Source organism: Macaca fascicularis, chromosome 3 (assembly GCF_037993035.2).
Source record: "Macaca fascicularis isolate 582-1 chromosome 3, T2T-MFA8v1.1".
NCBI classification, from domain to species: Eukaryota; Metazoa; Chordata; class Mammalia; order Primates; family Cercopithecidae; genus Macaca; species Macaca fascicularis.
This window is the reverse complement of record NC_088377.1, coordinates 8,163,401-8,191,367: the sequence shown is the minus strand read 5'-3', so window position 1 is coordinate 8,191,367 and position 27,967 is coordinate 8,163,401. Positions and strand designations below refer to the sequence as shown.

At 45.4% G+C, this 27,967-nt stretch overlaps 1 protein-coding gene across 2 annotated transcripts; it reads left to right on the top strand.

The window, feature by feature from the left end:
• Nucleotides 1-2,105: 2,105 nt before the first annotated feature.
• Nucleotides 2,106-20,883, top strand: ETS2 (ETS proto-oncogene 2, transcription factor). Of its 2 annotated transcripts, none has more exons than XM_015446855.3 (10): nt 2,106-2,297; nt 6,171-6,242; nt 9,131-9,242; nt 10,384-10,503; nt 10,888-11,088; nt 12,989-13,072; nt 14,400-14,621; nt 15,482-15,745; nt 17,514-17,632; nt 18,614-20,883. In XM_015446855.3, the coding sequence occupies exons 2-10, from the start codon at nt 6,171-6,173 to the stop codon at nt 18,827-18,829; spliced, it is 1,410 nt and encodes a 469-aa protein (XP_015302341.2). In that variant the 5' UTR covers nt 2,106-2,297; the 3' UTR covers nt 18,830-20,883. The 2 variants fall into 2 exon arrangements, with proteins under 2 accessions (XP_015302341.2, XP_045245244.1); XM_045389309.2 differs by lacking the exon at nt 2,106-2,297 and adding an exon at nt 2,644-2,982.
• The last annotated feature ends 7,084 nt before the right edge of the window (nt 20,884-27,967 follow it).

The window sequence follows — 27,967 nt, the reverse complement described above, 5'->3', positions numbered from 1 at the left end:
TCCCTGAGGGGAGCTTGGAAAAATATTCTTAATAGCTAGATCATTTTGAGTCCTTCTCTACCATGTACTCAACACTCACAAATTCTGCAGATTTGGTTCTATGTCATTCATCACAGTCTTAAGGACATCGGTTCCATAATCATCCCTTATTCTGTAGAAGAAGCCCAAGGTTAGTGAGCAAAGGAAGGCTCCACTGTTGGGAACCGGTGGTCTTCAAACTCCTGTGCTCCTCTTTTGATATCTTTCTGCTCATATATATTGGAAACAGTCCAGCATGAACAAAGCACCACCTCCTAGCCCCCAACCTGTGCCAGCCCTGCCAAGAGGAAAGATGTCGCCACTCAGGGAGCCCCTCAGTGACTCAGGGAGCCCTGGAGCACCTGGCACTCAGCACCTATGAACACCAGGGCAGGCATGGTGGGACAAGGCAGTCTGCTTGAGGCAAGCGAGCTTCAGGAAGTAGCTGAGCTTTGGGGAGCAGTTGTCTACACCCAACTTCTCAGGGCTGTGCAAGTAGTCTGAGGGAGAAAGACCCTATATTAGCTGAAACTGCAGCCCAGATGAGTCAGTATTTTCTGCTACAGTTTTTTAAAAAAATAGTAACATACTCTTCACGTCTCCATGGTAACTTACTATGGATCTGTATTCCATTTATGGAACTCTTTCTTGACCTAGCCGTATTCTCCAATCTGGGCCTGAATATACACTGAGAAGCCATCAGAATCAGTTAAGTCTCCAAGAAATATCACTTCCCCTATACGTGATTGTTTCAGCAGTATAGATTCTGACTGTGGCTCATGCCACGGTGATACCTGGAGACCTTCAGGGACCCAGAAACATTAAGGTGCACCGATATCTCATTTATCCGGATAACTCTAGACCCAGAGTCGCCATGGAAACCGAGAACCCTGAGTCACAGAGAAGCTGGGCCATTCCTCTCCCTTCCCAGTGGTGCCGCAGTCCTTGAGATGTGAGCAGCTTTCAGCCCCGTGGCCTCGCTTAAGCTGGGCTTTCCTATTTCATCCACAACTTCAGGAATCTAAACTTACCTGCAAAATATTGAGCATGTGACCTGAGTCTAAACAGCCATGGACTCAAGCACCTTCTGATAAAAACGGAAACCACAGTGTGGGGGGTGGTTTTGGCCATGGGTTTGGGAGCTAGATAAACTCAGGTTTCCACCGTGAATTTCATTGATCTGACCTGGCAGGTTATTCATCCTAAGGTTCAGTTCCCACCTGTGTAATGTAGGAGCCATAAGTCGTCCGAGAGTGACGATGATGTGCGTGGAGTGCCCAGCCCAGAGAGAAGCACGGCCAAGGCTGGTCACTATCTGGGCACCGCTCAGCTCCAGAGGGCGCCACTCCCGCGGGATCGGGGCTTCCCGGGAGCAGCGCGGATCAGCACCACGACTCGGGGACACAGCCGCGGCCCGTTTTCCACAGGCAGCACCTCATCTGGAGCCTTTTTGTGATAGAATGATCATTAGTACTAAACCCATTCGGAGGTTCAAGAATGGGGTCGGCTCAACTTCAGGGCCTTATTACCCAAGCCCGGCTGCCCCTCGGTGCCACCAGCACCACTGCTCCGTCCCTGCGGAATTCCAAAGGCAGGTTTGGCATTAGGGCCTTGGCTCTGGGGAGGACGCCGAGCGCTCCACAGGAAGTCTCCGCCCGGCTCCCAGGGCGCACACTCGCGCGCACGTGGGGCCGAGGCCCTGGTCCCCGGGCCTCAGGGCCAGCAGGCGAACGACCCAGCCGAGTGACAGCAGGCGGCGGAGGGAAGGCTGGACCGGAAGAAGCCAGCTCCGCCCCGCGCTCCCTCGCCGCCTCCGCCCTCCTCTTCTCTCCGCTCGTGCGCTCCCTCTCCTCTCCCTCCGCTCCCCCAACCCTCCTGCAGCCCCCTTCCCTCTCCTCCCGCTTCTCCCCATCCTGCCTACCTCCCTTCCCCTCCTCCTTTCTCTCCTCCCCTTCCCTCCCCTCTTTCTTCTCTCCTCCCTCCTTCCCTCCCTTCCCCTCCCCTCCCCTCCCCTCCCCTCGGCCGTCCCTCCTACCTCCTCCCTCCTCCCCCCGCTTCTGAAGAGCGCGCCGCGTCGGGGACCGGCCGGTTACTTCCTCCAGCTACTGACGAGTGAGGTGTCGCTCCAGCCCAGAGCTCACCGAGCCGCCCGGCCCGCGTCCGGCCTCCCGGAACGTCTCTGGCCCGCGCCCTCGCCGTCGCCCGACGCGCACCGAGCAGCCGCGGGCCCTGAGCAGTCACCGTCCCGACCGCGCGCCGGCCCTGCCCGCAGCGGCGCGGTAAGAGCTGGGCCCCGGAGAGCGGCCGGCGCGCGGCTCCAGTCCCAGGGAGGGTCACCCGGAGCCCAGGGTGGGGTCGCGGGGGGCACCGACATGCAGATCTCGGGGCGCTGCCGGGGGTGCAGATGGGGGTGGCGGCTGCTCCGAGGACTCTAGGGGCGCGCGTCTGAGTTCCGCACCGGCTCGTTTTCCGGTTGTAGAGTGGCCTCCGGGGCTGGCGGGGTCGGCCGGGGTCCCTGCGTGCTAGTGCCGCTGTCTTGGGGGTCGCCGAGCCGCGGGCGCGGCCAGGGCGCGCTGGCCTGTTTCGCTCGCTTTTGTTTTTAAAAGGAAACGCGGGCCTGGTAGGGGGTCCTGCCCAGTGGGTGTCCCGGCGAACACGATTTCGCGAACGGGAGTGGGGGCACAGGAGAGGGTGTCCGAGGTGGCCAGGCGCCCCGGCTTTGAGGGGAACTTCCTGGAGCGGCGCCGGGCCCGGAGGATCTGGGGCGCCTAAGACACCTGGAGGCTGCGGCACCGCGGGAACCTGCGGGGCGCGGGGTGCCATGGTCACCTGCTCGCCGCGTCCAGCGCCGGGCATGGGGACCCCTCGGTTCTGCGAGGAGAGCGTGGGGAACCTGTCGGAAATAGGATCTGGTTGCGCTGGGCTGCCTTTATTTTCTCGTTCACACAGCATTTGAATGAAGGGGTAACTGAGTGTTTGCTTGTGGTGTTTGGGTTGCGTGTGTGTTATCCTATTTTATTTTTTACGGCAGAAGACCTTTTATGTTAGCCTGTACTCAATTTCAGGAGAGCCTAAAATAGTAGTTGACGTGCTAGTTATTTACAAAGTAAAGAAATGAGCAGTCCCCTTTGGAGATAGGAGTAATTTATTTTAATTCACCAGTAAGAGATTATATTTGTTCCATACAATGGAAGCGCCTGTGCGTTATCTGCCTGCCCACACCACCACCAATCAGGGAGATAAATCTCCACGTTAAGCTTTATTAAAATTCTGAGTAGTAGCGCAGTACAGTAAATGTTAGCACCGACCATCCGCATGGAAATGTTCAGATACTCATTTCTGGGATTAGTCATTCATCTCTCTAAACTGATCGCCTTCAAAGCAAAAAAAGCAACCTACCTTCAAATGTGTGTTACAAGGTTGTGGTGTTTCTTTTTTTGTTTTCAAATTTATCTAAATAATCTTACATAAGTGATTTCTTGTTCCAATAAGGGTACTGTTGTCAGGCAAATTCTCCTTGTTTTTAAATTCGCAGCTGTTACATTTCTGCCCTTTATTTTTTTTATTTTTTTTTATTTTTATTTTTTTTTGGTTCAAAAGCAGCGATCCATCAGCAACACCAAACTTGAAATTGATTTATGTGGAAAAACTTGGCTTGTCTGCCACCTAACAAGCCCTGTTGAGTAAACTAAGCAAGCTTAAATTTGATTAGTTGTGTGTCTGCCTGAAACCATTTAGTAGAGCACTTTAATTTCTGCATGGTTTTTACAAAACTCATTAAAAGCTGGACAACAAACGAATTCTATTCTGTAGCTAGTAATTACAGCTCTTTATGTGGGAGTGGTAGGCTGCCTTTTCTCCTGGTATTTGTACACAAAAGCTGGGCAGAGTTTTTCCACTGCCTTCCACATTCATTCTCTGTCCATCTCAGAGAAGCTGAAAAACAGAATCAAGTCAGCAAGCAGTCTGCAAGCCTAAGGAAGAAAAAGAGCTGATCCATCCGGCTCTGGATGAATAACTGGCAACACCCAAGATGTCTATGATTTTGCCCTTCTGTTTGAGGCTTATTTCTTTAATCAACAGGTACCAGGGCTTATATCATGCAGACAGATGACATAAAGCTCTAGAGGAAGGAGCATTTCACATTGGAAGGAGTAGTGAGAAGGGCCTGGTCTGATAATATCAGGATGAGGTGGGAAGGGTCCATTCCTCATCATTCATGTTCTCCTGGCAGAGGACTGCGTGGAGGACTCAGAATTTAGGACCATACTCAACTGGGGTTTAATCTCCACTTTGCCCCATGGTGGCCCCCATGGTAGCTATGTGGATCCTGGGCAGGTTGTCCGTGTTGCTGGGCCTCCGTTGCTTCACTGTATGACGTCTGCCTCTCAGGGATGCAGGAAGATTCAATTATGTAGGAGTGGATGGCCCCCCAGCACGGGGCTTAGCTCTTAGTAACTAGGCATTCTGGCAATGGCAGCCATCAGTAGGAGAGACTATTGATTGTTGAGTGAATGTAAGTGACATAATCCACCAAGTGGAGATTCTGAGTGAATGCGGCCACTTTGGATCCAAGACTGCTGCCCTTCTCTGTCCTCCCATAGGACTATTATTTATTGCCAGTGCTGACCAGCCTTTGTTGGCTACCGTGATCATTACCTGCACTCCGAGGGTTTTAACAGAATTTTCTGATGCCTCTGGCTTCATCTGCTGCCTTTTAGCCAAGAGGGGTCTGTGTGTGTGTGTGTTGGGTGTGTGTTGGGTGGCAGGGTTCTTGGAAGGTCTGGTTTAGCCATAATGTTGATCATAAAGAGAAAACAAGAAAATAAACGCAAATTAAATAGTTCTGTGCGCATATGTTATTTTGCCACATCCAGTAAGTTCTATCGGTTGAATGTTGTCTTAATTGAAGTTCTCAGTTGTAAACAGATAAGAGCACCCAGTGGAGGCTATGGAGCTGGGCTTAGAGCTTTGCTACCAGCCTTCAGTTCCATAGCCATGAACCCGGGAGGGCAAGGAATCGCCCTAGAGGTGAAGGCTACTTAACCCAAGGTCTCTGAAAATGAGTTTTAGTTACTCTATTGTCTAAGTATCTTTCTTATTGACTTGTAACTTAACCTGGCTGAACGATTACATTTTAGAGCCCCAAATAAGTTTTCAGTCTATTATGGCATTGTCCAGTTACAAGCCTCATTGTAATAGCCATGTTAAAAAACAGTAAAGCAGGTGAAATTGATTTCAGTGTATTTCGGATTAACCTAATATATTTGAAATATTGTGTAAGTATAAAAATTATTGAGCTTTTTACTTTTTTCCACTAAGTCTTTGAGAGCTAGTGTGTATGTGTGGATTCGTACTAGCCACTGGTTGAGAGCTCTGTAACCACACATGGCAAGTGGGTACCATATTGCTTAGCCCAGGCCTAGTAGAAGATTAAGACTCAGTCAGAGGAAGTAAGGCAGATCCATGCTTGGAATCAGTTCCTCTTGAAGAAGTGCACAGCCAAGCAGCACACAAAGCAGAAATATTTTGAGCTCTGTATTCAAAGCAGGAAGATCTGGGACCATGTAAGGGGGGTTGGTCTTCAGTTCTCCCTTTGATCCGTTCCCTGGGTGTGTGCCTTCTCACAGCCTGGAGAGTGGAAGGGAAGAGAGGGGCTTCCTGGACTCCTTTCCTGTCTCTGGAAATGGCCCCCTGCAGCTGTCCTGAAGCTCTCAGGTTGAGCGGATTGTGTCCAGAGCAGACAGGAGGTGGCCCACTGCCCCACTGTACCCACCCAAGTGCTCACCTATGCTGACCATGGAAATGTGAATGAAAAGCCTGACTCAGGCCCTCTTGCCCTGTTAACCCAGCAAGGAGGCTCTGACTAGCCAGCCAGCAAGTGACTTTTTCTGTGACATCTAAGTGGAGTTCAGTGGGGAATCAGCATTATTATTCAATCACCAAAATAGCATATCCCCTTGTGATACTGAGAAATGCTTTCCTCTTGAGACCTTTGTGAGGACAGCCATTTAAATAAGAATTCCCTGCATTCAGTTTGGAATTACCTGTTAGCTGCAGAACAGCCAGGATCAAGTCTGGATGCCACCAATGATGAGTTCTTAGTGTACTTAATCCTTTGCCTCCTTGACTCTCTTTTTTTTTTTCCAAAGATGAATGATTTCGGAATCAAGAATATGGACCAGGTGGCCCCTGTGGCTAACAGTTACAGAGGGACACTCAAGGTGAGTGAGCAAGTCTTAATTTTTTTTAATTGGAAAACTCGATCTCTAGGAGGAAAGAAAAAAAATGGCCTGGGTCCCAGAAAACTGATTGTAGCCCTAGCTTTTTAATTTATTGACTGTGTGACTATAGGCTATTTGCTTACTTGCTCTGGGCCTCGGTTTTCTGGTCTGCAGAATGGATATCTTGATGTGTATTGTTCTTCTCCTCCACGATATGAAACCAAAGGCCTTTATAGTTTGTTTTCTGAGGCTCCTTCCAGGTGAAAATCCTATAACTCCCAAGAAAACAGCTGGAGAGGCTGTCTCTGCTGCCTTTTCCGTCTACCCAGGAGTTTCTTTGATGGATGGGAAGCTGTTTAAGAACTGAAATGAGAGAGAAGAGGCAGACAGACCCAACTGCTGCAGCTCCTATCAGAAAGGGCGGCAGTCATGGAATTGTAGGTAGCCTGTTACTGGTGCAGAGAACAAGCAGGCCTACTTATGTTAAACCAAAAACCAGATGAAAAATGAAAGCGCCCTCTCTGCTGCATAAACACTTTGTGTAGCTTCTCTCATCATTCCTTTTGGGAACATTCTTTAGCAGCACAAACTGGTAATTTCCCACTTGTCTTCTCCAAATATGACAGCAAGATTTGATTGTTTTCAGCATTATGTAGTAAACATGTTTCAGAAGCATGATTTTAAAATTGGCCTCCTCAAAGCTTAGCGTCTTGCATAATGATGATGTACGTCTCTGGCATATTACATTTTCCTTTGTATGTCATCACTGAGGTTATTTGTCTGATGTGACCCAAAGAGCTAAAACTCAGCACAGTCCTTTCTGCAGTATTCTAAAGGTCATCAAACTTCAGCCTAGTGAGTTTGCTTGTTTGATTTGGCCAGACATTTTAAGCATGGCAGAAGTGGTACAAGAAATCATGGTATTAAGTTGAAACCACACCCCTAAGAAAAATGCTTCTATTAATTCAAATAATTTGACGATGCTTATGCGGTTTCTGGATATGGAAAAGAAAGTTATTGCTGAAATGGATGTGTTGAAATAGGAAGCACAGATTCGTATTGTCTTTTGGCTTCCTGGCTTTAAAAAAAAATAGAATTTACAGTTAGGAAAGGCATTTCTTAGTCGCCTGGGCAATGCTTGTGGGAACTTTAAAAGTTTATTGGAGGTTTCATCAAAATTAACTCTGCTCTAAAGTAGTTTATAAATCCAGATGAGTAATTTGCACTTGCCTGATTGATTGGTTTTCCTGGTAGATCTCAGGCAGTTGGTCATTATTGACTCGGGTTTTTTTTGGGCTGGGCTCCAGCCTCTGCCTGCCCTGTTTGGTAATGCGTCATTCATTGTTCTGCATTTCTACAAAGAAAGCGGGTAACCGATTTTATTTGTAAATGTGTTACACATTTTCTTATTGATGACTCAACAGATGGGTCATTGTATTACACATAACATGGGATTTCCAGCTTATGTTGGAAAAACAGAGTCTTTCTTCACGTGTTCCTATTTAGGCGATGATGAATCCAGACATTATCTGTTACTTACAAACGAGTCTTATATTAAAAGCTGTTTCTTTCATAAATGTTATGTAAGATGATCAGAAATCGACGTCGTGTAAGGTTTTATCTTTCTCTGTGTCTCTCCTCTTCTGCAGATAGTTTAGTTTAACTTTAAATCTATTTCCTTTGGAAATCTTTCCCCTTAGTGGGTGATTTGGGTTTTTTTGTTTTGTTTTGTTTGTTTTTTGGTTTTTGGTTTTAAGCAACAGGGTCCTTATCTGTTGCCCAGACTGGAATACAGTGGCTTGATCGTAACTCACCGCAGACTTGAACTCCTGGGCTCAAGTGATCCTCTGGCCTCAACCTCCTAAAGCACTGGGGTTACAGGCATACGCCACCCCACCTGGCCGGGGGGCGGGGAGCGGGGGTTCGTTTTTAAGACACTTTACTTTTTATAAAATGAAACGTTAAGGAATTTTGTCATGTATTACTATTTTCCAAACCATTGGAATTGATGTGGAAAAGCATCTCTAGTTTCAATTAAATTGTTTCATGGCCAACATTTCAAAATAAATGCTTCCAAAGATAAAGTAGTGTATTTCATTGTTTGACTTTCAGTTTTTATCCGGTCATTTGCCTTTTAACTGCATTGTGCTCAGACAGCCTCGTCAAGCATCATTTTTCTTACACACACAGCCTCACTGAATTTTCCTCGATGTAACAGGAGGGTCAGGTGTTTGGTAAAGGGATCTCTGAGGCTCCTCTTGACACCGTTTTAAGATTCTGTTATTTTTAGATTTGTGTATTTAATATATTAACTTAAGTGGATTAGGCCACTAAAATAAATTCCCAGTCACTCTGACTCTGTGAGGTTACTTAAATAAATCCACAGTGGCTGGGCACCGTGGCGCATGCCTGTAATCCCAGCACTTTGGGAGGCCAAGGCGGGTGGATTACAAGAGGTCAGGAGTTTGAGACCAGCCTGGCCAACATGGTGAAACCCCGTCTCCACTAAAAATACAAAAATTATCCAGGCGTGGTGGCGGGTGCCTGTAGTCCCAGTTGGGAGGCTGAGGTAGGAGAATCGCTTGAACCCAGGACGTGCAGGTTGCAGTGAGCCAAGATTGCACCACTGCACTCTGACCTGGGTCACACAGTGAGACTCTGTCTCAAAAAATAATAATAATAATCCACAGTAAAATAGAATCATTTCAGTCACTTTGACCATTTTACAAGTCTGTTTTGAGGACTGACTGGTTGATTCCATGTTTGCTTCAAAATTGCCAGTTGAAACAGGGAATATGGGTAGGATTGCCCACGGACCACTTTTATAATAGGTAATTAAATCAGTTTAAATATTGTATTTCCATTTTCTTTTCCATCTGTTTTTGCAGCGCCAGCCAGCCTTTGACACCTTTGACGGGTCCCTGTTTGCTGTTTTTCCTTCTCTAAATGAAGAGCAAACACTGCAAGAAGTGCCAACAGGCTTGGATTCCATTTCTCATGGTAATTTGTTCCTCAGACTTGACAAATTGTGCATGATTTTCCTAAGTAGTCCTGTTAATAAAGAGATGACAGTTCCTAAGCGAGAAATGTTGATATCTGGAGTCTTTGATATGAATAACCAGAAGGCAGGTTTTCATTTGTATCAACTTGGTGATTCTGATGTGGATTCTGATGTCTTGACTGCCAGACGCCCCCCAGTGAGCCACTGTTAGAAAACTGCAGGGGAACCCCTGAGCTGTCCCTCCTGGATGTTTTCAACATTAGCAAGCAGGTCCTCATCTCCCTCCTCTGCCCTGGAAAACAGACGGAAGAGTAGACATTAAAACACACCCAAACTTGTAATTTGGGTTTGCATCATTAGTTAAATCATCTCCCCTGCCCTGAGTTTTGGGGGCAACACATTGTTCTTTGTAATCCTTACCCATCTGTATTTCTTTCTGTAGTTCTTCGTGTCATTGTTTATTCTTCTTAAAGGAATAGCACGTCAGATAATGTTCGCACAATTACTGTGACACAGCTATTAGTTGGAAACGTGCCAGAGATGACTGTGTCGTATGAAGTAGGTGCTGAGAATACAGACCAGAAAATTAATTAAAACGCACACACTGGCGTACGCATAACACTGCATGGCAGCCATTTATCATTCTTGAAATTGCTGAGGGTGTCTGCAGAAGATTGTTTTCAATAAAAACGGAAGGTATGGTTCCATTACCGGGCTAAGTGGGGCACATTCATGTCACACTCACTTCTCAGCTCCATGCCTAGTTTAACGGAAGTAACTTCCAAATGATACAGTCCCTTCAGCCTTTTGACCAGAAACCATGCAATTCTTTTCATTGCCTACAATTTTAAAATAGACTTAGCAGGTTTCCCTACGCACAACTGCTTTGTGACGCTTTGCAAAATAGAACCTAATTTGAGTTTTATGATTTTTTTTAAAAAGTATAGTTCTGAGACATATATTTTCTTCTCAATTGTAGTCAGAAAAGTTTTTTTGTTAATAGTTATGTTGTTTTAAGGAATCATGCCAAGGTGTGAGATCAAAATTGTTCTTTTCCAAAAACTAAGCTGTCTCTCCCAAATCTCCACCTGATATCACCAACCTGAAGTCCTAACGTCCCCGTGGGGGCTTTCCTTCCAGACTCGGCCAACTGCGAGTTGCCTTTGTTAACCCCGTGCAGCAAGGCTGTGATGAGTCAAGCCTTAAAAGCTACCTTCAGTGGCTTCAAAAAGGAACAGCGGCGCCTCGGCATTCCGAAAAGTAAGTACTGCTTTCTTGAGCCCGCGCTGGGTGAGAAGAACCAGCTTGAGAGCAGTGGTTTGATCTTGACTTGTTTGTTAAGCTTTTGCTTGGGGTATTCTGCAAAGAGTAGCATAGATGTCGTTAACCTGAGCCAGTTTCTGTTTCACCCCAGTCAACCGAAGACTTGATCCAGAACTCATTAAATATATAGTAGAAGGACACGTTACTGGTGTCTTGGAATGTGCCTGGTCATGGCCGAATGGTGACGTGTCATCGTGGTGTCTTGCTCATTCGCGGGTTCTGGTATATGTTGGGACTTGGTGCATAAATGAGGGATGACAGTGGTCTCACTACCTTTCCATTGTTTTTACCTCACATGTTCTCTCTCTTTTCTCCTGGTAGACCCCTGGCTGTGGAGTGAGCAACAGGTATGCCAGTGGCTTCTCTGGGCCACCAATGAGTTCAGTCTGGTGAACGTGAATCTGCAGAGGTTCGGCATGAATGGCCAGATGCTGTGTAACCTTGGCAAGGAACGCTTTCTGGAGCTGGCACCTGACTTTGTGGGTGACATTCTCTGGGAACATCTGGAGCAAATGATCAAAGGTACTAGCTGAATGTCTTGCTTCTCCTTGTCCAGGATGAGCTGTGGCCGGGAAGACTGATTGGGAAAGTCATGTGGGTGTTCTTCAACCTTAGGGTTGCCACTTGTAATGACATAGAGTACCTTGCCTCAAAATGCCACTCAAGTGAGTCAGATATATGGCAGTGATTATAGATTTTTATCCCACTTTATGTGAGTGTGTGTGTGTGTATAGCATCAGGTATAGCCACAAGGCAGTAGCTTTAGTCACTAAATTGTTCTCTATTGCTGGCTGTACTCATCACGGGAGTCCATGTTGACTTAGATATGTAGGACAGGCAAGAATTCCCACGTCTTCTGAGCTCACGTTACAGAGCTAAAAGATATGGCAGCTTTAATGAAAGGGAGCCTTTACTCACATAAACCCTATGAATTCTACGTAAATTTTCCTACATCCAAATGGAACGTATTTTGGATGTTGAGGATTGTTGAGGGGGGTGGGGTATGTTTTTAAACAAGTGAGAAATTGATATATATTTACATGCTATCGTATTGTACAGAAACTGGCCATTGATCAGTAGAAATCTCACCAAATACAGAGAAAGTCTTGATTCAAAACTTAAAATAGCAGGGAGACCAATGTTTAAAACACATTGAGTTAAAAAAGAAAAGAAGGCCAGGTGCAGTGGCTCACACCTGTAATCCCAGCACTTTGGGAGGCCAAGGCAGGCGGATCACTTGAGGTTAGGAGTTCAAGACCAGCCTAGCCAATGTGGTGAAACCCCGTCTCTACTAAAAATACAAAAAATAAAAATAGTAGCTGGGCATAGTGGCACACACCTGTAATCCCAGACACTTGGAAGGCTGAGGCAGAAGAATCCCTTGAACCCGGGAGGCAGAGGTTGCAGTGAGTCAAGGTCATACCACTGTACTCCAGCCTGTGTGAGTGAGACTCTGTCAAAAGAAAGAGAGAAAGAAAGAGAGAGAGAAAGGAAAGAAAGAAAAAGAGAGACAGAGAGAAAAGAGAAAGAAAGGAAGGAAGGGAGGGAGGAAGGGAGGGAGGAAGGAAGGAAAAGAAAGCACTTTTATAGAATTCAGGGAACTAGTCCTCACCTGACTGATTTTAAACACACTGAATTTTAGCATCAACTATAGACTCAGAATCTCAAAACCACCTAGGATTCAACAGCTAACTTTTTTTAGTTACGGCTTCTGAGGGCCAGGGAAACTCATTTTTAAAGACTCTCATTTTTTCTGAACTTGGACAGGGCTTTTCTACCAAGTTTCTGGTGATCTGTTCATTGGCAAATTGGGCCTGTTTTGCCATTCCTCGGGCCTGTGAGTTTGTGTGTGTTTGAGTTTCCAGGTGCACGTATACTTTGTAATATATTCGTATTAAGTGTGTATACACAGTGCACAAACCTTTTCCCTTTCAAAGTTCTTGGGCAGTTGTCTTAGCCATCCCAGACTCCCACAGCCCTGGAGACCTCCTACACCCTGGGGAAGCGTGCAGGTTTGGAAGCAATGGGACTGTAAGCTTCACGGGGGCAGACACCATCCATTTTATTAATTTCCTGTATGCAGCCTCTGGTACAGATGGCATTTCATAAATACTTAAATGTTTCTTGAATGCATGAATGAATTCAATACACCATCTGGACCTTTTGCAATAGAAAATTTAATGTTGCCAATGACATCATTCATTTTGGAAAATGTATTTTAGTAATTAGAAAAATGGGTTGCTTTCTCTCGTGTTTTGAAAAAGACAGGCAGGACGTGGAGCACCATGAGATTAAATGTGAAGCACTCCATGCATGTCATCATTCTAAAATTATCGTCTCACAGGAATTCAGAAAGTCAATTTGTTCTTGTGTAGTTTTCACCTACATCTGCCATCTTATGTCTCCTGTGTCTGCTTTTCAGAAAACCAAGAAAAGACAGAAGATCAATATGAAGAAAATTCACACCTCACCTCCGTTCCTCATTGGATTAACAGCAATACAATAGGTCAGTCCGACTGATTCTGCCCTTAAGAACTTGGTCTTCAGTCTCCCCAGTAGACTTGGACTCTCTGTTGTAGGCTCCTAAGGGGCCACCTAGACCTGTGTGTGTCTCTCATGGTGGCCACACGTGGGTGGTTGAGCCATAAGCTGTTGAAATGTGACTGGTCCACATTGAGATGTGTAGGAAGAGTATAGTCATGCACGCCAGATTTGGAAGTCTTAGTATGAAACAGAGAATATAAAATGTCTCCCTGATAATTTTTAACGTATTGATTACATATTGAAATGATAATTGCTACATGAGGCCAAGTAAAATAAGAAAATTAACTTCACCTGTTTCTTTTTGCTTTTTTAATATGGCCACTAGAACATTCACAATTGCTTAAGTGGCTCACACGATCTTCCATAGGTCAGCACTGTTAGTACTAGTCCAGGCAATTCTTAGAGCAAGGAGCAGAACGAAGTGAGCTGGTTACCGCAGTCACCACCTGTTGGTCTAGTGTAGCAAACAAGAGGTGGCGGGCACAGAGTGTGTGGGAAGCAATTTGTAAACTGGCTTTGAACTTGGGAGCTTAAAGAGCTGTCATGGAATCTAGGTCCTTGCTTCCGATTGCTGGTTCTGGGGAGGACACATGGTCTGGCCAGGCCAGCGTGGGAGGGTTCCTTGGAACAGCAGGCTTGGGTGGTGTTGGTCCGGCCCAGTGTTTTCTCTCTGGCCCCAGCTCCACCATTCGGACCCAGTGAAGCCCACCTCTCTGCCCCACTGGGGGCTTCCTGCTCCGGGGGTCTTTCTGAACGTGGTACAGTGAGACACCCTGTGCCTGCCTGAGTCTGAATCAGAGTCAGAGAGCTTCCTTCCCTCTCCAGAAAATAAATGATTCTGCAAAGAACAGAGACAGGAGCAGTGTGATGAAGGAGCAGACAGCAGAGTGGGCTGTGCCTCAGCACACAGGGTTCGTGGCCTGGCTCTGCTCCTTATGCATCACACAGTGCATGACACATCACCTCGTCTCTCTGAGCCTTACTCTCCTTGGAAGCTGCAAGAGCCAGTGAGCCCTGTCCTCCTGAGGGTCCCATGAAAGCGCTAGAAATAGGGACATTGAGTCCTGCCTACAAAGGCTGCAGTCATTTTGGCAAAGGGCTGCTGGTTGAGAAGATGAAAGGTTTGAGAAGAAGGCTTGGTGACAGACCCCCACCAAAGCCCGGGTGTCCACTGAGGTTCTGCAGAGGGCTGGAGTGTGCGGAGTGCTCACCTGTCATTGGCTCTGAGGGGTTAGTTACTGTGGTAATACTGACTTTAAGAGCTCTGTCGTCCGATTGTTCTGTCCCAGGTTTTGGCACGGAGCAGACGCCCTACGGAATGCAGACACAGAATTACCCCAAAGGCGGCCTCCTGGACAGCATGTGTCCAGCCTCCACACCCAGCGTACTCAGCTCTGAGCAGGAGTTTCAGATGTTCCCCAAGTCTCGGCTCAGCTCCGTCAGCGTCACCTACTGCTCTGTCAGTCAGGACTTCCCAGGCAGCAACTTGAATTTGCTCACCAACAATTCTGGTAAGATTGGAAGCATCTTTCAACAAGGCTGTTGGTTTGATTCTGAGAACCCCAGAGCCATCATGAACCTCTTAATAAATACTTCCTGAGTTCAGCCATTACAGAAGGAGGTCAAAGCCCATGTTCTAAGTGGATTTCCAACAAGCATACCCCTAATATGTTTCAGGTGCTGGCCCAGGTACTGCAGGCATTGAGTAAACAAAACACAATCCCTGCTCTCACAGCCAGATTTCTCCACGCTTCAGGATATTTATGGTGGTGATGCGGGAATGTGGCATTTCTTTTTATGGAGATGTAACATAAATACAGTGCACAAATCTCAGGTCATATGGCTGGTTGAATTTGTGTACGTATGTATACCTATGTAACAACCATCCAGATGGAGATAGAGAAGTTTCCAGTAACCTGGACGGTTCCTTCGTACCCCTTCCCATCAATATCATCCCCCCACAGAAGGGAACCATTCTGACTTTTATCATCATGGATTAGGTTTTGATTTTCTTGAACTTTACATAGATGGAATCATGCGGTATGTTTTCTTTTGTGTTTGTCTTTTACTCATCATGAGGCCTGGGATTCATGCATGTTGTTGGATGTAGCAGCTATGTGTTCTTTTTCATCGCTGTATAGTATTCCATTATAAGAATTTTATTCATTCTACTGTTGATGGAAGATAGGATTTGTGTAGCATAGTTACCCTAAGGAATAGGCACCTGAGTAGAGAGCATTTTGAGAAGTCTGAGTGGTTCTACACCAGCAGGTGCATGATTGCACTGGTAGTGGTTGGTGATGCTGTGGTCGTGCCCAAGACCAACCATGCCCTAGAGGAATCAAAGTATGTGCTTGGTTGTCTTTGCCAGGGACGCCCAAAGACCATGACTCCCCTGAGAACGGTGCAGACAGCTTCGAGAGCTCAGATTCCCTCCTCCAGTCCTGGAACAGCCAGTCGTCCTTGCTGGATGTGCAACGGGTTCCTTCCTTCGAGAGCTTCGAAGATGACTGCAGTCAGTCTCTCTGCCTCAATAAGCCAACCATGTCTTTCAAGGATTACATCCAAGAGAGGAGTGACCCGGTGGAGCAAGGCAAACCAGTTATACCTGCAGCCGTGCTGGCCGGCTTCACAGGTGCGTGTGGCTCTCTGGGAGCCTGGCCGCCCAGTCTCCTGGGTCCTGTCCCTTGTTTCCTTTCGAGCCGCAGTACCACATTCATCGAGGGTGTTTCTAAGCTTAGGTACACAAGCGCTCTACACTCCGTGTTTTATGCATGGCTTACTGTATCTCTGAATTAGAAAAAAGCCACACTGGGTGGAATTTTCATGTACACGGAGCTCCGTGGAGTGAATGAAAATCGACAGGCCACTCCCTCCACCTGGGACATTCTGTAGAGTAGTTGGAGCAGGGGGCGTGGCCTATGCAGTCTTCAGCTCTGACTCACCCACTCCAAGAATCAAAGAATGTAAACTGGCTTAGGGAGGGGCAGCAGAGCCAGTCTCAAATAATATGGGCACTGTTTACCTTTTCTTGCTTCTAAAATCTATCCACTCTTATTTTTGAGGTTTGGGTGAGAGCTATTCTAGGCAGAGGACAAATATTAAAGCTGCTTTTAGAAACAGATATTTCCAGTACTTTAGCAAAAATACTGGGGCTTTGTTTTCACTGGCTTCGTGTGTCCTTAAATGTGCTTTTTATTTTTCTTTTTTTTGACCATATGGAGCCACTGTGGATTGAAATTACCTAACTTAAAAAAATCTGATACATTTAAAATAAAGATACTGAGGCATTCATTCTTTTCCTGTCGTCTAAGAACAACCAGCCACATAAATGTATTAAAGTACACGGAAAGAGTGTGTGAAAGCTATTCTCACTTTCATTATTGGGAGTTCAGGGCCTGAGAAGAATAAACAGCCATTACGTTAGTGTGGTTCATTTTAATAGTAACATAAGTTTCTGTTTATTGACTGACAGCTCTGTGGTTAAGTAGGCATACAGTCTGTAGTCTGTAGGACAGCCTGGCATGGAAGTGGTATGAGGCCATTTTACAGATGGGGAAATTGGCTCACAGGTAGACAGCTATCGGTGGTCACACAGCTCTGGTTCTAGAAGGCCTGTCCCGTGCTTTACAGCAAAGTTTTATTGATAATGGCCATTGCGTTTCTGAGGAAGAGCTATTTGGTGGAAAGAGGTTGGGCTTAGGATCGGAAGATCTAGGCTTTTCTCCTCTTTGCTGTGATGGGTGTGTGATCCAGGACAAGGCACCTGGCCTCTGAGCCACATCTTATCCCTCCTCTTTAGAACAGGACCACACTGACACTTGCTTTGCATGCTTCACCAGACAGAGGCTGTGAGGCAATGAATGTGACCCCACGTGGCTATTGAGTAAACCGGGCTCACATTAAGTAATTTACACATGATCATTTGGCAGGAAGGTGGCATGGGATCCCACGTATGACACTCCTCATTCTGTGATGAAACACCCCTTCAGCCACCCCCATCTCTGCCCCACTGGGTGTTTCTAGAAATAAACCTTGAAGGTTTTTACATAAGGAACAATTAAACCAGATGGGGAATTTTAATGCCAAGAGTTGGTGGCCCTAAACTTTCTTCCAGAAAGAACAAACCTAGCAATCAAGGGGAAGGGTGTCCCGTCTCGTGACCTTATTTTCTAGGAGTAGGCAGTGCGGAGGAGGAACTCACATTTGGTGCCCAGCCCCATCTCATTAAAACACTTAGTACTGTCACCAACACCTTGAGTGCCACCCTTGAGTGTCACATCGGAACCCCATTCAGAGAGTTGGATCTGCATTGCTAAATCAGCATGTACAATTAGGATGGTTGAAGCCTTGCTGTATTTCACATCTGTGAAAGGGTATGATCCGTCTCCCTCTCCCCACAGGAAGTGGACCTATTCAGCTGTGGCAGTTTCTCCTGGAGCTGCTATCTGACAAATCCTGCCAGTCATTCATCAGCTGGACTGGAGACGGATGGGAGTTTAAGCTCGCCGACCCCGATGAGGTATGGCCAGAGCCCTGGGAAATCTCTGGGTTTGAAAACCTGATTTCCTGGTTGGGTTCAAAAACTCAGTTCTTTGGGCACCAAAAAAAAAGGGTTCACCAGTACTAATGAGAATCTTTCTACGTGAGGCATCCTTGACTGTTGGGAAAATGGAAGTGGAGTCATGCTTTGTGGGTAAACGTGTATAGTGTTTTCTGGGTATGCTTTGTACAGGGGCGTTGCACAGATTTCACTGTCTTGATCGGTTGTCTGATCAAGAGGCCCAAGCTGCAAATTGAGGTTCTCTGCCAACCATCTGAAAATGCCTTAGGCAGGCTGTCCTTGTCCACTGGGGGAATAAGCCTCATGTGGCCCAAGCCGGCTTTCTGTCTGCTCCTTAGCTGAGCCCAGCAGCATTGACCCCAGCCCTGCAGGGTTAGAACCAGGAGCCCTGTCTGAAGGAGAAGGCCAAGGACAGGTGGGATACCAACCCCTCCAGCAAAGCATTAGAGAGAAGCCCCAGGTCTCTGGCACCAGAAAGCATAATCTGTCACCACTCCCGCCCCGCCCCCAGTTCCCTTGGGAGCCAAGCATTGCAGAATGAGTATACCACGCAGCTCAGAATCCCACCGGCACCTGTTAACTTCAGTAGTTGGAATAGAATCCTGGAGGGTGGGTGACACCAGCATTTCCCTTGTCTCGGGACCCTCCTGGCTCTGAACCCTTGGCTCCCAGGAGGTTTTGCTGAGCTGGGGCCAGAGAGCAGGGACCTGACTCCCCACTGGTTCTGCCCCTTGGGGACACAGTGCCCCTGCCATAGGTACTCAAAGGTACTCAGAGGTACTCCTCAGTACTCAAAAGATCCTCCTGCGGACCTTGTGTAGGTGTCAAGTTCTCTCTAGGGTGAATGTGCCTCAGAATCATAATCAGGGAGGAATGTCATTCACTTTTTCTTCACTGACAAATGGAATTGAACTCTTTTTCCATCCGTGTTCACCAAAGGTGGCCCGCCGGTGGGGAAAGAGGAAAAATAAGCCCAAGATGAACTACGAGAAGCTGAGCCGGGGCTTACGCTATTATTACGACAAGAACATCATCCACAAGACGTCGGGGAAGCGCTACGTGTACCGCTTCGTGTGCGACCTCCAGAACTTGCTGGGGTTCACGCCCGAGGAACTGCACGCCATCCTGGGCGTCCAGCCCGACACGGAGGACTGAGGTCGCCAGGACCACCCTGAGCCGGCCCCAGGCTGGTGGACTGAGTGGGAAGCCCATCCTGACCACCTGCTCCGAGGACCCAGGAAAGGCAGGATTGAAAACGTCTAGGAAAGTCGCCAAGAAGCAGTGGCCTTATTGCATCCCAAACCACGCCTCTTGACCAGGCTGCCTCGCTTGTGGCAGCGACGGCACAGCTGATTCTACTCATAGTGCTTTTAAATGAAAATGGTCGAGAAGGAGGCACCGGGAAGCCATCTTGGCGCCTGGCAGGCCGTGGGACGGGATGGTTCTGGCTGTTTGAGATTCTCAAAGGAGCGAGCATGTCGTGGACACACACAAACTATTTTTAGATTTTCCTTTGCCTTTTGCAACCAGGAACAGCAAATGCAGAAACTCTTTGAGAGGGTAGGAGGGTGGGAAGGAAACAACCATGTCATTTCAGAAGTTAGTTTGTATATATTATTATAATCTTATAATTGTTCTCAGAATCCCCTAACAGTTCTATTTAACAGAAATTGTATATTGTAATTTAAAATAATTATATAACTGTATTTGAAATAAGAATTCGGACATCCGAGGTTTTGTTTCATTTTTCAGTAGCACATATGGAATTTTGCAAAGATTTAATCTGCCAAGGGCCGACTGAGAGAAGTGTAAAGTGTGTATTATTTACATTTAATAGACTTACAGGGATAAGGCCTATGGGGGGGTCATCCCTGCTTTTTGTGGGTTTTTTTGTTTGTTTTTTGGGGGTTTTCTTGCCTTGGTTGTCTGGCAAGGACTGTACATTTGGGAGTTTTTATAAGAAACTTAAATGTTATTATCTGGGGTTATATCTGGCCTCTGCTTTCTCCTTTAATTGTAAAGTAAAAGCTATAAAGCAGTATTTTTCTTGACAAACGGCATATGTTTTCCACTTCTCTGCATGCCTTTAAGTCAGTTTATACACAAAATGGATTTTATTTTTTAGTTTCACTGTGTTTCTCCAACAGCTCACCTCTCCCTGACCACCCAGCCATTTCCTTCCTGTGCTCCACGTTCTTCTGTATGATTAAAATAAGAATACTATTTTTGGAAATATGCAACTCCTTTTCAGAGATCAGGAGGGATTTATGTAGCAGCTATTTTTACTGCAAAAGTAATTCACTGGAAAAAAATGTAATTTGTAAGAAAGCTTTATTTTTATCTCAGCTCCATGTAAAGTTAAAGTTACTGTACAGAGCTGAAGGATGGGGGGCGATGGGGGTCTTGATGAAACCTCTTGAACGAGGTACAGTTTGTTCCATCTTTGTGCACTCGTGTGTCTCAAACCATCTTAATAGCATGCTGCTCCTTTTTGCTCAGTGTCCACAGCAAGATGACGTGATTCTTATTTTCTTGGACACAGACTATTCTGAGGCACAGAGCGGGTACTTAAGATGGGAAAGAGAAAGCATCAGAGCCATTCATTTGGAGAAAACGTTTTGATCGAGATGGAGACTTTTGTAGTCATTTCAAAAGAGCACCTGAGTCATGTGTATTCCTGGCCTTTGTAAATGACCCGATCAAGTTGGTTTCAAAGTCCGATGGGCTTGTCTGTTTACTAGCTGTGTGGCCTTGGACCGGTGGCTGACATCTGTAAAAAATCCTCCTGTGATGCAACTGAGGAATCGGGTGGCCGGGCAAGCTGGGAAGAGCAAAGCCAGAGCTGCGATGCCTAAATACCCACAAAAGACCGTTCCCAGTATACTTAAGCACAGGATGTTTTTCTCAACTGGGACGTATTTATCACTCGGACATCTGTTTATAATATAAACAGACATGTGACTGGGAACGTCTTGCTGCCAAAAGAATCCTAGGCATTGGCTCATTGTATGTGAGGCTGAACCACGTGAAATTGCCAATATTAGACTGGCTTTTATCTACAAAGAAGGAGTTTCATGGGGTTCGACCTAATAGTTATGGAAACTACAGTCCTTATAAACCATTGGCATGGTAATAAACAGATCTTAAGGATAAAAATTTTGTAACTGGGCCTTTACTCTCTCAATAATAAAGTATTTTGTTTATATAAACTCCTTGTGATAGTCCTCGTTCTTCCTCTCCACACCCAGCATGAAGGAGCTGGAGGAAGGATGTTAACCCCAGATCCATTCTCTACCCAAAACATTCCATCATCAAGCGGCAAGTCTGTTTGACTAGTTTATACACAAGTGACTTAGAAGCCACAACCCAAATTGGAATCAACTCTGAGGCCTTCCTAAAAGAATCCCCAAAAAGTACTCCTTCAAAGCAAAACATTCTTTTAAGAAGGTGTTAGAAAGATTCAAATGTCTTTGCCAGAAGCTTGGCAGAGATAACTGAGGAGAGATTCTAGGATGTTTATATTAAGTACATTCGAATTTGAGGTTTAAGTACTTTTGGAACTGAGAGAACACTCTGTCCCCTCAGTGGAGTCTGACATTGGTAAGGTGATGGTGGTCTTAGGACACCTATTTTCAAATTTGTTCTCTTTACATGCTTCAAAATTAGTGAGTATGCCAAAAAGCTTATGTGGGTTATATTCATTGGTGTGCTAGAGCCAGCTCACTGTGTGCTCCCGAGAGCTACATGTCTGTTCCCACCACCACATCAGTAAAGGTAGCTTGAGATGGGGCATGATGAGAGTATTTACACCATGGGAATCAGCAGACACTACAAGTGAGGGCCTTTTCTCCCCCAGAGTGCTGATTGTTAAACATTTACCAGCACTCTACTGGTTCTATCTACCAATGATTTCCATATTAGAAATTAAGGTAAATTTTAAAAGAATTCATTTAAAAATAATTTTACGTATTGGCATTAACAGCATTTTTTTTATTGTGAAAAGTAATTATGTTTTCAAAAGTTAGCATGGCATTGTTTCACATTTGCAAATCTCCTTAATGTCTGGTTTAGTATTAGAGTTGGATTCTTCTGTTCCTGCATTCAGTCTCTTCACATATATTTTGATAGAGGATGTGAAGAAAATCCGGCCTAACAGATACATAACTGAAACAAGGAGGAGCATTTAAGGCTGTTTCAGATAATTGTAGATATTCTTTCTTTACTATGCCAAAACTTAACAAAGTATAACTCCTTAGTTGCGATTCAGGTATGAAATCATATCAATGAACTTTCCTAAGGTTACATTAAATTCCATTGGTCTACTTTGCACTTTGAGTAGATCTTTTACCCATGTATGATTTTGTAACATCCTGCACTGGTCATTTGGAAAATATTGCTTCAACATGTTAACACATTTCAAAATATAATATTAAACAATTACACTACTTAATATCACCACAAATCACATCAGAAAAGTACTGGGAATCTATCAAACTCACAGTGGTGGATACCAATTTTTTAAAATCCAAATTTTCACTCGAAACCTCAAATTTTATAATCAGCAACAAATATCCCTAAGTTTATTTTGCTGGTGGGAGGGGGAAGCGACAGACTCACTTTATTTGTTTTTGAGGAAGTACCAGCCAAATACCCAAATCAGAATAATTTGCCAGTTATTCTCTCAGATATAAGTGATGTTCATGAATACAGTGGATAGTTTAGCTTGCAACTCAAATACACAACTGTATTTCCTTAGAACAATCACCTATTTCAGTATGTATGCAGACCAGTTCTTTATGTGTACTTTCCATTTTATTGCACAGAAATTAAAAAGATGTATGTTCCATTAGTAAAAATTAGTTTTTACTGCTTCACACAAGTATTCTTGAGGCCGGGTGTGGTGGCTCACACCAGCCTACCCAACATGACAAAACCTCATCTCTACTAAAATACAAAAATTAGCCAGATGCAGTGGTGCATGCCTGTAGTCCCAGCTACTTTGGAGGCTGAGGCTGGAGAATCACTTGGACCTGGGAGGCGGAGGTTGCAGTGAGCTGAGATTGCGCCATTGCACTCCAGTCTGGGTGACAGAGTGAGACTCCGTCTTTAAAAAAAAAAAAAAAAAAAAATTTTTTTTTGAATGAAACTGGTATTTTTCTTTTCTTTTTTTCTGCAAGTGCATGGTGGTGGTGGAGAGTGCAGTGACACAGTGACTGTCAGTACAGTTTAGTGCAACTGTTCCAGTTCACGTGATTCTGGTTCAGCACTACAATGCAAAACCACCTGTGCTTTTGTACCATCATAGCAAATGTCAAAAAGTCAAGCATGGATTTGTATCCTTGTAAAAATAGTCTTAACCATGAGGATCCTTCTGAAAGGGTCTCAGCGACCTCAGAGTCTGTGGGGCACATTTTGAGAATTGTTCTAGAAAGAAGAGAGGCTCACTCAGAGCAAAAGTAGTGGACCTCAGGAGGACGAAGCGAAAGTAGGGAAAATTAGCCTTTGGCCTCCCGAATCCAGTGTCCATGCTTCCAGTCTTCTGACCTTTTCATAGCCAGGTAAGGAGGAAGCATTTCTTATTTAAAACAAAAAGAATTGTCTAGTCTGCATGATAAAGAAAAGTTCCTTCACACAGGGTGAAATGGATACTCTCAAAGCCCTTTTCCTGCCATCCTTCTTTGTTCTTTTCCATGCTCCAGTCCAATTCCAAATCTGTTTTAGGATACCAAAAATGTGTATTTTGCCACTTGTCTTTGAGACAGGGTCTTGCTTTGTTGCCCAGGCTGGAGTTTAGTGGCATGATCACGGCCCACTGTAACCTCAACCTCCTGGACTCAAGTGATCCACCCACCTCAGCCTTCTGAGTAGCTGGGACTACAGGTGTGCACCACCAGACCTGTCTGATTTTTAAATTTTTTGTAGAGAAGGGGTCTCCCTATGTTGTCCAGGCTGGTTTCAAACTCCTGGAATCAAGGGGTCCTTCTGCCTTGGCCTCTTAAAGTACTGAGATTATAGGCATGAGCCACTGCACCTGGTCTTGCCACAATTTTTCTGAAACTCAGAAGAAAAGAGGAAAGGAAAGGGAAATAAATATTTAGAGAAATCATTTTTCTGAACATCTTCAAAACTGAGATTGGGCGGAGATGAGGTCGTGTGGCCTGCTGCCCGCCTTTCCCATGGTGGGGAAGAAGCAGAATTAAATTCCCGTCAGTCCTGCCCCACGTCCTGGCTCTCCCCCATATCACCCTACCAGCTTTCTTTTCTGATAGGGCTCCAGAACTCCATATGGTGGACACTTGTCACAGGGAATGATTTAGGCTTTAATGGGGCTGCTGGGGGCGGGGGGATGCAGGGCTTGGGGGCCAGAGAAAGTGGAGCAGGAACTGTGGCAAGAGGTGGAGGGAGCAAGCTGCCCCATCACCTCTCCTGAAACATCAAGCAAGTTAACAGGAGGATTTCTCGTGGTTTGGATCTGGACCTTGTATTATCACTATCACCGGGTCTGTCAGGCACTATTTGTGACCTTGGGCATGCAATTTAATCACTCTCTGCCTCAGTTTTCCCTCCATAAAGCCAGGTCATTGGTGGCTGTGGTGGGATTGATCTATTGGGGGTGTAAGATTGTGTGAAGTCAGTAACCTGGGTGGGGGTGCTATTTGAGCAGAGCACTCCAAGGAAGATGTGTTTGAGCCAGGGGGTCTGCAAAGAAGATGTGGTTCTCGGACAATCATGTCTCCATTTTCATCAGAAGAAACCCCGGGGCAGAGTTCTGTGGTGAAACAAGTACTTAACTGAACCAAGACTCAAACCCTGGTCTTCTGTTTTCTGGTGTTGTTCTCTGGCCAAAATAACCCTGTTATGTTTGGTTGAAGTCATTATAAATGCTGCCCCAGATGCTATCTAGGGGCTCCTCCAAGTTTCTAGTTCCTCCTTCCACAAACCAGAGGCCACAGCCCTTGATTTGAATTTTAAATTATCCAGGAACCTCCTACCCAAAGAACACACGGCCCTTGTGCACAGCAGCCGGTGGCAACTAGTTGAGTTCAAACAGATACAAGAATCTCATAATCCGGGCCAGATGTTAATCCGTCTTTTCTGTAAGAGTAAAACTGAAGGGTGAGTCTCAAAGCAGGGCAGGGGGAAACCCCTTATTGTGCAACTCTTTTGTAACTCCTGGGCGGAGTTTGGACATGTGACCTCTGCTTGAAATTTCACATTAGGGGAAAGACCATTTTTGGTCATAGCTGAGGTGATGACATCTTGGCAACTGGAATTGACATGGCCTTTGTTCCACGTGCTATGAGTAACTGTCCCCTCCCCGTTTCTCAAAGTCATGTTCAGATGGCAAAACTGCCCAGGATTACCACATCTGACTCCTGCTAGCTGTTTCTGTGTCTATGGCTTCATACTGTTCAGACATAGACCTGGGGCTCAGCACGCATGTATGTGCTTGAGGCATAAGGTCAGAAGCGCAGATCCAGGAAAGACTGTGGCCTGGAGGAAGGTGGGTTGGTTGAAGGACAGAAAATGGAGGTGGGAGTGAACGAAGAAAAATAAACAAAAAAATGAACTCTTAAGCAAAAAAAGACTGCTTGTCTGATGTAACCTGTAAAGCTCATGATGAGAAACACCTTTATGATTTGCTGGTAAACTCCACCCAATTTGGTTCTGAAAGAGGTTATTTTTCATTGCAGTGCAAGCATTTAATTAGTTAATTGGGAAATACGGCACCATTTTCAAAGCTCACTTTCATCTGTCATCTCATTTACACCTCCCTGTGACCCTGGGAGATTGGTTTTATTATGCCCATTTTACAGATGTGGAAACTGAGGCTCGGAGAGGTGAACCCCCTAAAGGGAAACTGGAGAGGCTTATCCTGACTCATCCATGGTCCCTGATCCCTTGTGCCTGAGATGCAGACTGTGGCTTGGGAACAGGGGAGGGCTCAGAAGGCTGGAGCTCAGCTGAGTGGCTAGATGTTCCCTCAGAGGGTACCCTCCTTTGGCTTCCTCGTGACCCTGGTGGTTGTCAACAGTGCTGCAGGTGCTCCTCGCCTTCCCACCTTCTGGATGAAGCTCGTCCTAAGGAATTAGCATCTCATTTCTAATTCTCAGGTCCTCAGCAATCAGACTTGTATTTTGGGTCAAATTTGCATGTCTTGGGGCTTCTGTCTTCTCAAGCTATGCATGGACCCCAGAGCAAATCCCAACCATGGTTCAATGTCAGCCTCTGGGAATCTGCAGATCACTGGAAGCCAGGCTGTCCACACTTTCTGGAAGCCACTTCCTAGTGAAGCAGCCCAGGAGGAAAGAAGCAATGGCATAGCAGGCAACCTAGAGTGAGAAACTTGGAGCCCAGCACTTCAACTATGTCTGTGGCTGGAGCCAAAATAACCAGTTGCTCCTGGTTGCTGCAGGTCAGCAATTGCATCCCAACAAGAAGCCACAGAGCATCACCTTACCCAATACTGTGATGGGGGCCGGGGTCACATACGCTTAAGTGTCTCTGTAAATCAGCCCAGCAGTTGGGACTAAGACACTTCAGGATCCCAGGAACACACATACACACACACAACCCATTTGCACGTACATGTGTGCAGTCATACATCCAGAGACACGCATAGACATACATACATACACACATGTGCATGTGTGCACACATGTATTCACATGCACACACACGCACACTCATACACTGACACACATGTGCATATGTGCACGCACACGTGCGCACACACACACACACCACTCCTTTTGCTTGCTTCACCTTGTCTGTCTCTGCTCCTCCTGGTGGTCATCACCTCCCATGCCCTGTCTCCTGTATCAATTCCCCAGGACTACCTACTATAACAGAGTGTCACAAACTTTGTTTTAGTAGCGGGGCTAGAAATCCAAGATCATGGTGTCTATAAGGTTCGTTCCTTTTGAGGGCAGTGAGGAGCGAGTCGGCTCCAGCCCTCTCTCCCCTTGGCTGGTAGATGATCGTCTTTTCCCTGTGTCTCTTCATGTCACTTGCCCGTCTCTGTGTCCAAATTCCCCCTTTTTATAAGGATACCAGTCATATTGCATTAGGGCCAGCTCTAATTATCGCATTTTAACTCAATTACCTCTGTAAATAACCCACCTGCAAAGACAGTGTCATTCTGAGGTTCTGGGGGTTAGGATTTCAACATATCAATTTGAGGGCACACAATACAGCCCATATATGCCTTAACACTAAATAAGTTACATAGTAGTTCTATTTTTATTTCTTTGAGAAATCTTCATCCTGTTTTTCATAGTGGCTGCACTCATTTTCACTCCCATCAACCGTGTGTCCCCTTTTCTCTGCATTTCAATTTGCATTTCTCTCATGATTAGCGATGTTGAGCTTCTTTTTTCATATATCTGTTAGCCATTTGTATGTCTTTTTTTGATAAATGTCTATTCATGTTTTGCCCACTTTTTAATGCGATTATTATTTGTTGTTGTTGTTTTTACTGTTGACTTTGAGGTTTTTGTATATTCTGGATATTAGTTCCTTGTCCAAATGAACAGTTTGCAGATATTATCTCCCATTCAAAAGGGCATCTCTTCCCTTCGTAGATTGTTTCCTTTGCTGTGCAGAAGCATTTTAGTTTAATAGAGTCTCATTTGTCAGTTTTTGTTTTTGTTGCCTGTGTTTTTGAGGTCTTAACCATAAATTTTTTTGCCTAGCTCAATGTCCTGAAGTGTTTTTGCTATGTTTTCTTCTACCAGTTTATGATTTCAGGTCTTATGCTCAAGTTTTTAACTCACCTTGGGTTGATTTGTGTACATGGTAAGAGATAAGGGTTCAGTTTCATGCATCTATATGTGAGTATCTACTTTTCCCAGCATCATTTATTGAAGAGGGTGTCCTTTTCCCATTGTATGCTCTTCATGCTTTTGTGGAAAATCAATTGGCTGCAAGTATGTGGATTTATTTTTGGGTTGTCTATTGCATTAGACTCTGTGTCTATTTTTATGCCAATACCAAGCTATTTGGGTTACTATAGCTTTGTAATATATTTTAAAGTCAGATAGTGTGATGCCTTCAGCTTCTTTCTTTTTTCTCAGAATTGCTTTGGCCATTCAGATTCTTTTACACAGTTTTTTCTATTTCTGTGGGAAAAAATGATGTTGGCATTTTGATAGGGATTTCATTGAATCTGTAGATTGCTTTGGGCAGTATGGTCATTTTGATTATATTAATTCTTTCAATCCATGAGCATAGGATGTCTTTCCATTTGTTTGTGTTCTCTTTCATTTTTTTTTCATTAGTATATTATTATTT

Coding starts and splice junctions, on each gene's coding strand:
- ETS2 (XM_015446855.3), top strand. CDS start 6,171: ATGAATGATTTCGGAATCAAGAATATGGACCAGGTGGCCCCTGTGGCT. Junction 14,622..15,481: donor TTTGCTCACCAACAATTCTG/GTAAGATTGGAA, acceptor TGTCTTTGCCAG/GGACGCCCAAAGACCATGAC. Junction 15,746..17,513: donor CGTGCTGGCCGGCTTCACAG/GTGCGTGTGGCT, acceptor CTCTCCCCACAG/GAAGTGGACCTATTCAGCTG.